This window comes from Pantherophis guttatus, chromosome 1, assembly GCF_059756535.1.
Source record: "Pantherophis guttatus breed Tessera chromosome 1, ASM5975653v1, whole genome shotgun sequence".
NCBI lineage: Eukaryota > Metazoa > Chordata > Lepidosauria > Squamata > Colubridae > Pantherophis > Pantherophis guttatus.
The window spans coordinates 54,374,611-54,386,437 of record NC_142063.1 but is presented as its reverse complement, the minus strand read 5'-3'; the positions used below and the strand labels follow the sequence as shown (position 1 = coordinate 54,386,437).

General features: G+C 38.6%; 1 protein-coding gene across 1 annotated transcript in view; it reads left to right on the top strand.

Moving 5' to 3' along the window:
- Window positions 1–479: 479 nt before the first annotated feature.
- The window catches only part of ESRRB (estrogen related receptor beta), a 156,684-nt gene continuing 145,336 nt past the window's right edge, over window positions 480–11,827 (top strand). The window contains exon 1 of the mRNA XM_034418177.3: window positions 480–721. Coding sequence (XP_034274068.1) covers window positions 720–721 — 2 coding nt within the window. The 5' untranslated portion in view covers window positions 480–719. The remainder of the gene's footprint in view (window positions 722–11,827) is intronic.

Genomic DNA, 11,827 nt, shown 5'->3' with positions numbered 1-11,827 from the left:
TTCAACTTTGTCTTGACTCTAAAATTACCAATGGTTACAGTGGTTACAGCATGTGGGACGATTAATCGTTGTTGGGAAATGCCTTGAGCTAGGACAATATTCTTCGGGAGAAACTCCTGGCAGTGAGTGATCAACAGGTACGTTAATAAGAGACCACTCAGCTGTTTTCCTTTCAAGCCTCTGTCAAAGAAAACTGCTTGAGCCAGCCAAGGTGTAAATCTTCTGCTTTGGGAAGAAAAAGTATATTTGAGACCTGGCAAGTCTGTTTCTGAAGACATAGACCAATCTGAGACTGGCTAGCAGTTTGCATTTTTCATGAATCAGATATTGTTCATTTTGGTTTCCTTGCTTCACATTCCCTGCAATGCTGCTGGGGAAGTAATTGCTTTACACTTTTTCCTTTCCTGAGCCCACCTAGGACCTTGGGAGGGGTGTGTGGATTCCTTCCCGGATGCAGTGTGAAGTCAGAACCCAGCATTTGCTGCTTTGCCTAAGACCTACTTATTATTATTTTTTTTCTTTGTCAGCTGCCTGTTATATCAATCACGGAGCTGAGATCTATTTATAGGTTGGGACTCAGAGTGCTGTGTCCTCAGTTACAAAGAGAGCCAGAGACACGGAAGGGACTCCTGATTTGTGCAAGCAGAACTGAAAGATACTCACTCAGCAACACCTGAGAGAAAAGTCTCCCCTACCTTGAGGGTTTCTTAGCCCAAAGCATGTAAGTATCTTGGGTGTGTGTGTGTCAAGCTTCTTTTCCTCAGTTATATTTGCTCTTTTATCTGAACTTGAAATTATGGATGCATACCCTTTCAAACACAGAACTGAAGCAGGAGATAGGATTCGTATCCTGTCGGTTGCCTTTTAAAAGGAAGCTCACAGAGGGGAATTTCAGAACTTTTAACAATAGTTTCAGGTTTCCTTTTTATTTTGAACTATGCTGGTGAAAGTTTGTGCCAGATGCTATTCATTGGGAAATGCAAATAAATTGCCAGCATTCCACATGGCAACAAGGAAGGGAACTTGGCTTAAGGGCTTATCAAGGACAGGTAATCAATTTTCCAGCAGCCTTGTAAAATCTGAAAAGGGAAAAAAAAACTTTAGCACTAAAGACCTCTTGTAAGAAATGTACATCTCAATATTGATCACTGCAAACACTTGTACAAATGTATTGAAATCATGTGAAAAGGGGATATTTTTTTAATTTTTGGAGCTCTATGTGTATGTGTACTTGATTGGTATATGATGTCCCAAGAGTGGAAACCATTTAGAGATTATCTTTGTTAATATAGTGAATTCTTTTAAGAAATTAAATATACAAAAATTATTTTTGTGATATGCCTGTTATACAAGCAAAATTGCAGATAATTGCCAATTGAAAATGCAAAGAACATCAGTAATTACTGTTTATAGGTATATATTTTTATATAGTGAGAATAATTTGTATTAATTCTATAGCTATCACTCAGTTTTGTAAATTTCTAATTAAATTCCTTTTTAGTTCATTTTATTGAATAGGAAATAAATTCTTATTGGATGCTTTTTAAAAGCTGCAAATTTTAATTTTTTCCTTTTAATTCTCCTATTCAAATTCTTTTCCATTTGCTTTAAAGTAATCATAAAATTAATCTGTCCAATTTGTAAAGATACCTCTATTTTTTCAAGAGTGTGAATTAACTTAATGGAACAGCAATAAACAATGCCTTTTCATTAATTGGACAAATATATATTTTATATTAAGTCAGAGTGAATGTGAAGAAAATGTTATAAAATAGCTGAGGATAGTTAACATGTTGATAAATATCTTAAATACATTTTCACTATAACCAATTCCTCATTCGTGTTGAACTGAAATTTTACAGTTAACACATTACTCCTTCACACATACTTTATATAGTTTACTTTATTGTGCTATATTTATTCTTAGAAAAAATTAAGGGAGCCCTATAAATGTCTATGTTGGTGTAATACAACAGGGGCTGTAAATTTATTTAATGCAATTTAACATAATTCAAGAATGATTCATATTTCTATAGAAACCAAGTTAAGGAAGGTAACCTAGAATCCTGAAAAATCTAGCAATTTAATCAAGTATTCTTTGTACTTATTTGTTATTCAAATACAAAATTAAATGTATTTATTCTGTCCCAAGCCATTGTATGTTGGTTTTACATAAAATCATCACTAGACTTTTTCCTTGTTTCATTCTTCATGTTCAGGAATGGTGGCCTGAATTTTTCCATGAAGACAAATGCACAAATGTGATTTTACCTAGCAGTTAAAAGGAAAGGGTTTTTTGTTTTTGTTTTTTGCAATAAGATTAAAAACATAGACTATGCTCAAGAACACCTTTCTTTAGACTTGTTTTTGCTACATTTATTACTTTTAAAAATGAATGTTATTTGCAGGTTTTAGTAATCCCCATTTCTTCACTAACAAACATATACAAAACAAGAGGAAATCCCTACTGATATGCCATCTCAGTATTCTCACTTATTAAAAATGCTGGCCTTTGGGTAATTGAAGGAAATATTTTAAACTATTTTCTTGTGGCATTTTTGAGGTATCTCTTGGCATGCATAGAGGTATGTTTAGCTCTCTGAATGTATGTGTGATCTGCTACTTATTTCCCCTTCTGTTCAACGAGTAGATTCTTTTTCTTGCTTTTGAAAAACCCAAGTCCTTTTGGGGAGTATAGGACATTCTTCTTTGCCTTTATGGATACCTAGATAAATGATAAGAACATTCTGAAATATTAACTGGGTACCTTGCTGATTGATATTGCTTAATAGCTACTTCTATAGCAATTTTTTTTTTTTTAATTTGATTTATATGCCGCCCTTCTCCGGAGACTCAGGGCGGCTTATTATTATTTTCAGGCTCAAACCCTGTCCCAGCTCTACCCCATCTGAATTTTCTTCTCAGTTTTTAATGAGTCTGTTCATGATTCTGAGAAGGAAGCCTTCCCTCTTCTATCTGTTTGCCTTTAAAGTCATGAATAAAGTCATGAGTTATGGCCCTTGACTTGTTTTAGGAAGCCTCTTTCTATTGAATTTCCAATTATGAATATTCTACAACATTTGCATGCAAAGCTGAACCTCACACAGGTGTGTAAAATGTACCTGTTGGTTTCTTCTGTGTTTGTAAGCTTGAAATGATGAAATGGACATCTGGAAGGTAAGAAATATCAGCCAGAGAATTGCTTAGTTATAAATCATGAAGGCCTCTATCTTTTTCTTTCTTTTTTTTAAATAGGAGGACTTGGGAACCGCACATTTTAAAAAGATTATGCAGCCATCTATTTCACTTTCTTCTGCTATCTCTTCACTTATACCTCACCCTGTCTTTTTATCATATCTCAGTTTTACATTTCATTATGCTTACTCTTTTCTATCGCTTCTCTTCCCCTGCTGTGCGCACTTTTTTTTTCCTGGAAAATACATTTCTTTCTGGCACAGAAAATAAACTCAGATTGCTGGTAGTTATGTTAATCTAATTCAATCCTCGGTGGGTTAGAAGTGAAATTCTAATAGTGGAGCTGTTGAGGGCTTTTTTGTTAATGGCTTGGGGATTACATTGAGTTAAATGCTCATTTCCTAATCAAACAGAGAGGGAGAGAGTGACTCCGAATATTTATGAGTCTCTCAGCCTGAGTTAAACATTGAACTCCAAAAGAAAGATCTCAGCACAGTGGAAAGAGTTAAACCCCCTCAGGGCTGCCGTGGAAAAATATTGAAAAGTTAAGCCATCAGCATTTTCAACTGTTGTACAACTTCTCTTCGGTTGGGGTGTGGGAAGTGAAGAAAAAATGAAAACAGCAGCGAGGTATTTAAAACAAAATCAAATGATGCTCCAGAATACTTCTCCTGGAGGTAGCCACATATGGAAAGCAAGGATGTATAGAGGCCTGGCAAGTGCAATAAATAATCATACAAATAGTGGATATTTTGAGTGCCAGGAAAAAGGGTCCCCCCGTTTGTTTAAAACAGGGTTTATATATTAAAAATTCATTGCATTTAAAAAATGTTGTATCCTTTTCTTAAATAGTTGAAAGAATATGTACAATTCATCTCATTTGCACACATGTATCCAATTTTGGAGCTACTTCAGAGCAGGGTGGCTTAATGAAATGAGTTTTGTACTGTGGATTTCACCACAATCATGTGACTGGTCTTCCATGCATTATATCCAATAGATGGGTAGTCCTCGACTTACAGTCATTGGTTTAATGACTGTTCATAGTTACAACAGCACAGAAAAAAGTGACTTGCAGCTGGTTCTCACATTTTTGAATGTTGCAACATCCCCACAGTCACAGGATTAAAGTTTAGGCACTAGGTCACTGACATATTTGTATAATAATTGCAGCATCCCAAGGACATATGATCACCATTTGCAACCTTCCCAGATGACTTCCAACAAGCAAAGTCAATGGGGAAGCGAGAGTCACTTAACAACCACGTGATTCATTTACCAACTGCAGTGATTCACTTAACAACTTGCCAAAAAAGTTGTAAAATTGGGTGTGACTCACTTAACAATTGCCTTGTTTTAGGAACAGAAATTCTGTCCCCCAATTCTGATTGTAAGTCGAGGGCTACCTATATAAGTTCCTTTCCAGCTGATAGATCAGATTGATTGAAATTTCTCTTAACAGATTGCTTCGTTCCAGACATGCCAATGTGGCTAGAAGATAAAAACTGAATTTAATATTAATAACTGGATTGGAAGATTGGTTAGTTTTTGTCAGTAATTTCTTGAAATGAAATTCAAGTTCACAATACAGACACACTCAGTATTCCTTGAATGTTTCAGTTCAAATATGTTTCAGGAACGAATTCTCATAAATACACAACTATTTTCTATTGATATTTACTATCATGTGCATTTGGTTCTTACATGTGAGGAATACATTTGCATCTTGCATTCGAAAACAGGCAGTAAGAGAAAACATTGTTTTTACAATAAAAAAAACATTTAAACTTCTGTTAAGAATTAATAGAAGCTATTATTAAAGGATTGAATGCATGCAACGATAGAAAGGTCTAATGAGGAAGATTCTTCTGAATAAGGTTAAGGAAATATTACATTGATCTCAGTGCAGTGAACAACATTTGCTTGGCTGTTCTATGTACCTCATCATGGAGTACTCCTAAAGCAGACCCCTCACCTTGTATACAGTTTTACAGATTTTCACAGTCTTTGTCAGGCATTCTCTTTATTAAGGCAGTTTCTCTGTATCCCAAAAGCACTCTGTTACTTCCTTCAGGCTTCATTATTTAGCTAGTCCCTGGGAGGAAATAACTGGAGGTCAAGTCAACCATTGAAAAATGAACACATATGAAAGACATAATGGTCCAGAATGCAGCAGAGTGTACAGTATTAGGTTCCCATAGGTTCGCTCCTGTTACATCTTTATTGTGCAAGCTGTCCTGGCTCCCAATTTTCTTCTAGTTGCAATTCAAGGTGCTGGTTATCACCTTGAAAACCCTACATAGCATATGACTCGGTTATTTTCAGGATTGCCCCTCTGTAAGAATATCTGCCTGTCCCGCTAGATTAGACTGGATGAGCTCACGCCAGATCCTCTCCCTGAAATCTTGCCATCTAGTGAGCTCAAAGGCATGCCCTTCCCATGGCTGTCTCTGTTGTGGCCCGTCAGCGGCCTGTGCAGATTGTAGCTGATTCCGACAACGAGGAGGCTGGTGTGGTGCTGCGTCAGCAGCCTGTGCAGCTGGCGCTTGAGTCGGACAGTGAGGAGGCTGGAGGCTGGTGGTGCCAGAGGCAGGGATTCAGCCAGGGCTTTCAGAACCTCCAGAAGCTCCTTTAAGTGAAGAGGATAAAGAGGAGGAGCCTCTTCTCAATGCATGAGCGCGCAGAGCTGCCAAAAGACAGGAGTGGGTCCTCAGGAGGAGGTCTCCTCGAGATTAAGGCTTGGGGCTAATTGGCCACTCCCTTAGCCTATTTAAGAAGGAACGCCGCTTGCAACAAGCTGTAGAGAACAACTTTAGTTCACTCTCCTTTGTGTCTGCAAAATTGCTTCTGGGCTTTCTGCCAACTCTAGTAAGACTGTGATTACCTTATCTTAGAATTCTGGTAGGCTGTTAAGACAGTTCATTAACAGCGTTTGAATGATAAAGACTAAGTTATGTGAGTAAAATAAGCTTTGTATAGAGTTTGTGTGTGCTGCGTTCTTTGGAGTCCGTAGCTGGGGCAGAACAGCCTCTACCTTGTGGAACACAATCTCACTGGTGATTTGACAGGCCCCCACCCTTCTAGCCTTTTAGAACAGGGGTCTCCAACCTTGGCCACTTTAAGACTTATGGACTTCAACTCCCAGAACTCTGGGAATTGAAATCCACAAGTCTTAAAGTGGCCAAGGATGGAGACCCCTCTTTTAGAAGGTCATTAAGACCTGGTTCTTTACTTAGGCACTGGGACAGTATAGATACTGGTAGTAAGTACTGTATGGAAAGTGGGCAGTGGGTCTGCTGTGGGGCATCCCCGGAGGGTGATTATGGTGCAATGTTTTTGTTTTAATGTTTCACTGTTTTTTATTGTTTTATGATTATTATATTTATTGGTTTTATTATTATTGTGAGCTGCTCAGAGTTATTTCAGATGGGAAGCCAAACAAACAAACAAACAATATGTAGGCTGATATTTAATTGGATCCTTTGCAGATGTATATTGCATAAGTGCATGATATTCAGTTTAGATATCTAGCATGGCAGTGTTTAGGAATCAGTTCCAATGTCTATCAGATAATAAACCCTGCGTGAATGGGTTATTTTTATAGTTTTACTGGGATTATGTATTTGGAGTATATACTGTGAATGAATGAATGAATGAATGAATGAATGAATGAATGAATGAATGCAGGAATGAATGAATGAATGAATGAATGAATGAATGAATGAATGAAATACTCAAGGACTGTATAGAAGCCAATCGACATATCTACTGCATGTCTGCCCAGAATACATTCCTGCTAGACTTTGCATGATTGTATAGGAACCAGTTCAGATATATATTGCATCTCTGTAAAGGAACTCTTGCTAGATATTTATTTTATTTATTTTATTATACTTATATGCTGCCCTTCTCCCAAAGGACTCGGGGCGGCTCACAAAACTAAACAATAGAAACAATAAAAATAACTACTAAAATCAATACTAAAATCTCCCAATTAAAATCACCCAACAGATCAGCAAATTTGTTGGAAAAGCCATGTCTTCAGGTCACGGCGGAAAGAGCGGAAGTCGGGATAACCCATTCCAGAGGGTCGGTGCGGCCACAGAGAACGCCCTCATCCTGGGCACCACCAGCCGACATTGTCTGGCCGATGGCACCCGGTGGAGGGCTGTCCTATGTGAGTGCACAGGGTGGTGGGAGGCAGGCAGAATATGGTCCTGCAAATACCCCGGGTCCATGCCATATAGAGCTTTATAGGTAAGTACCAGCACCTTGAAATGGATCTGAAGGACCACCGGTAACCAGTGCAGCTCGCGCAGGAAAGGTGTAACACGGGAGTAACGGGAAGCTCCCATTACAACCCGTGCGGCCTCATTGTGGACAAGCTGGAGCCTCTGGGTACAGATATGATATGTGCATACTGATTTCTGTACAGCCGTGCATATATCATATTTGTACTGTTTTAAATGTTTCAGCCAGCAGCCCTCATATAAGGGCTGATAAATCTCCATCTCATCCTAGTCTAATTATTATTACCATGTTTCCCCAAAAATAAGACCGTCTTATATTTTTTTGAACCCTGAAATAAGCGCTTGGCCTTATTGCTATGCACTCAAAAGCCTGATTGGGCTTATTATCAGGGGCTGTCTTATTTTGGGGAAAACAGGGTACTCTCAGATCATGTATTATACACTGAGGGAACCAAGAGTGGGAACCATTCATGGTTAATATGTGGGGCATATAATTAAGAATATGATGTCCCAAACAATGCCAGGATCTTAACTTTGAGGTCCAGGAGGGATTAAAAAGCAGGGGAATCCACCAATAAAGGGCTGTGGTAAACAAATTGCTGTATAGAACACTAGGCCAACTTTGTGTCAAAATAGAGGAACAGGATGAAAATCGGAGAGGGACTTCTTTAAGCTGTCTGGCAGCTGAAGGCTGCAGAGCTGATAAGCCCTGAGAATGCTTATGGAACCCCTACTTCTCTGCTTAGATGTACAGCTTTAAAAAAAAAGCTTCAAGTGTGTACTAGCATAATATTTCCATCCCTGGAAGTAGCCATTACAATGTACTGGTTAAAAATTGGGGAGGTGGGGGGGGGTAACCAAGGGACTTGTATAAAGCAGAGGGAATCTGTCCCAGATGCTCCCTCACCAATTGATCCTACGTAGCATGTTAACTATTGTGTATTATCTATAATTCATTATAAGATTAAATGTGAATTACCAAGTCTTGACAGATATGGATATCAGTAACTCGCAAATTGTTCTCCAGGTAGAAAAATAGCTGAAAGACATTTGGCTACAACAATAATTTTCCTAGTGAAATGTTCAGTATTTCTATTGGCATGGGTTATGGTTATGCCCAAAAACTGGAACAGGATATCCTTTCTGATATATCACTGCATGTTAACTATTAATCCTGAAAAATACCAAACATAATTTTCATGTGCAGAGTATTATATAGTGCAAAATGTCAATTAGGGAATCAAGTGTTAAAAAATCAAACATAATTGGTTGTCTGTCAAATATCATATGTATATATCCTATAACTAGACATATATCCTCGTAACTAGAAAATATCTGAACTCACAGGATATCTGCTGGACAGCAAAACATGAAAGAAGGATATTTGGAAGCAATTAATTTAAGATTGATCTCAAGGCTAAAGAAGGATTTCAGCTTGTGGGTTTTCTCATGCTGGCCCAATATGGGAAGGGGTCATACAATTAAATCAGGAATGCATAAGACAGAGAAGATAGGCCTACCTCTGTGAAAACTATATTGTGGACAAATGTCTATGGAGCTTCTCAGTCATCCAGGTCATGGTTGTTCCAGAGTTATTTTTTCAAAAAGAACTGGACTTTGTTTTTGTTTGAAGGTATTTTGCTTCTCATCCAAGAAGCTTCTTCAGTTCTGACTAAATGGTGGAGGATGGAAGGATTTATGTTCATTGCAGTCATCTAGTCATTAGCACTCTTTCTGAGAATCGTTGAGGCCACTTGAAAGTTTATCTGTGCCCACAGATCACCTGAATAGTGGGTGTGGAACAGGGGTGAAATCCAGCAGGTTCTGACGGGTTCTGGAGAACAGGTAGCGGAAATTTTGAGTAGTTCAGAGAACCGGCAAATACCACCTCTGGCTGGTCCCAGAGTGGGGTGGGAATGGAGATTTTTCAATATCCTTCCCCCTGGAGTGGGGAGGGAATGGAGATTTTGCAGTATCCTTCCCCTGCCACGCCCACCAAGCCACGCCCAAAGAACCGGTAGTAAAAAAGTTTGGATTTCACCAGTGGTGTGGAACCTTTTTGGAACTGCTGAAAGGACTGTATTGTAAACAGGAGATAGGTAGTGTTGTATCTCTTCCCCTCTGTTGAGAGAGGGCTGGTCAATATTAATGTAGATGGCCTCTTTGATCCCTGTTTCAAACCAATGGTCCTCTCTGTCCAGAATGTGGACAATATTGTGGATAAAATGCTGGAAGTTTCCCCCCAAATACAGCATCATCATTTTACCAATCTTGGCTGGTCTTGAAAAAAAAAATGCTCAGATTTTTACTTTAATGGACAACACCAGCAAATCTGAAGACTAGATTGGGAAATAATCAAATAAACACATCTTGGAAGAAGTCGGTGTCAAACCACCTATAATGTTGCCAAGAAAAGTATAAAAACATGCCCATTTTGTCACTGGGAGTTAAGCTTGACTAAAGGAGGCTATCTTTTTTTAGACTGTATAATTATATGTTTTGTTGAATTCATTTCACTATGTGGATTGATCCTAAGCCTGTTCCCAATCTCTTTGTGTTTGAAATACCAGCTTGCTTTTAAAGTCGAGCTTTGATGATTGCTTTGATGAATCTTTCCATTGCTCTCCATATTTGTTGGAATATATTAATCATATTTTCAATTCTGTGTTACCCCAGTCTGGACTTTCCCTACACTAGTCCTTGTAATGGAAGAGAAAGGAACTTTCTTTCCTGCACAAATGGCAAAAATGTTAGGGAAAGGGGGAGTGACCGTAATGGAGAAATTAATAATATCTGGACTGGGCTCCCCACATTTGCTATTTATTTTGAGAGGAGCCCTTCATGCAAGCGCTAATTGAATTAAAGATAGCCCGTCTAATCATCTAATCGGGGCTTGAGGTGAGGAGGGGCTGTGTGGTCTATCAAATCAACATACATCTTCCTGATATTAAATCACAGCATTAGGCACTGTTAAATATATGCATCCTAGTAATCAATAAAGATTGTGAATTAGTATTGTCCTCCCCCTGGCCTTCTCTCTCACCAGCTATAAATGCAGCAGCAGCCTTATCAAATCTTGCTAACATTTCTCCATAGCTGATCTCAACGGAGCTTTATATGGGCTGTATATGCCATTTTCTTTTTCTCTTGCTACTTTCATGAGTACTACTTCCTGGATTTTCTTAAATGTCAAGATTAGGTTTCTGGTGCTGGGCTATAAAATGAATTCACATTCTCTGTTACTGTCTACCAAGTATGCCATTTTCCAAAATCTGATATTTCCCTTGAGAGTAGACAACAGTAAGATTTTCCTGTATAGACATCTCTCCTTTCAAATGGAACTAAGCTCTCATTTATTGAAAGATCATTCCTGAAATGAAGAGAAAAAAAAAGTCATCTAACCCAGCTAGCATCTCGGCATCTGTCTGTCTGTTACTCTAAATTTCTGCCTCTCTTGTGCAGTTTCAGAATGCTAAAAACTGCAAATTAAAATAAGTTAAATATGTGTACACTGACCTATTGTTCACTGTTACTTTGGATTACTTCTTGTTGTATTACAAGCTATGCCTTGTGGCAGCTTTATCCCTTCTTCTCTTCTGTGTGCTTCTGTAAAGTTTCTTAAAGCAAAAATATGCCATGGCGCAGTGGTGGGTTGCCCCCGGTTCGAACAGGTTCTATAGAACCGGTAGTAAAACTGGCGGGAGCCTCCGCTCATTGACCCTGACGTCATCAGAAGTGATCTGCGCATGCGCAGAAGCAAGGCATGTGTGCGAGCTAAGCAAGCGTGCACGCACGATCCCGTTGCAAACTGGTAGTAAAGGTAAGTAGAACCCACCCCTGCCATGGCGCCCCTGCATTTCAATTCCCCCCCCCGCCCAACGATCAAGTGGTTCAGAATCAGGAAAGCTCATCATCACACAATGGTATATCATGCAACCTTTTATTGCTAAACATAATGAGAGAAAGAGAGAGCAAGCAGAGAGAGACCTGGCTGCTATTTTCAGCACTGATTGGAACAGCCAAAATATAAATCATCCTTTGGTACAACATCCTATAAAACGCCGGAAAGCCACAAAATCAGGGTAGTAATGTTCAAGCAGAAGGGAAGTGGGAAACCCCCTCTCCATTTGGACAGACTGTGAGACCGTGGGGAGATTGGCTTTCTTACAATCTTTATCTCACTTTCCTTTTTTTTTTGTTGAAGTTTTAAAAGTTTTTATTAAATATAAAAAATTCCATTTCTGAATAAACAATGTGTTGTCTGCGTATTTATCTCATTTTCCTAATCTATTACCAAATCTAGGTATCCTATGAGCAACTTGGCATTCCAAATAGCTTTTCCATGAACCTTTAAGAGCTTCAGTCTGATTTCAGAAGTTCTT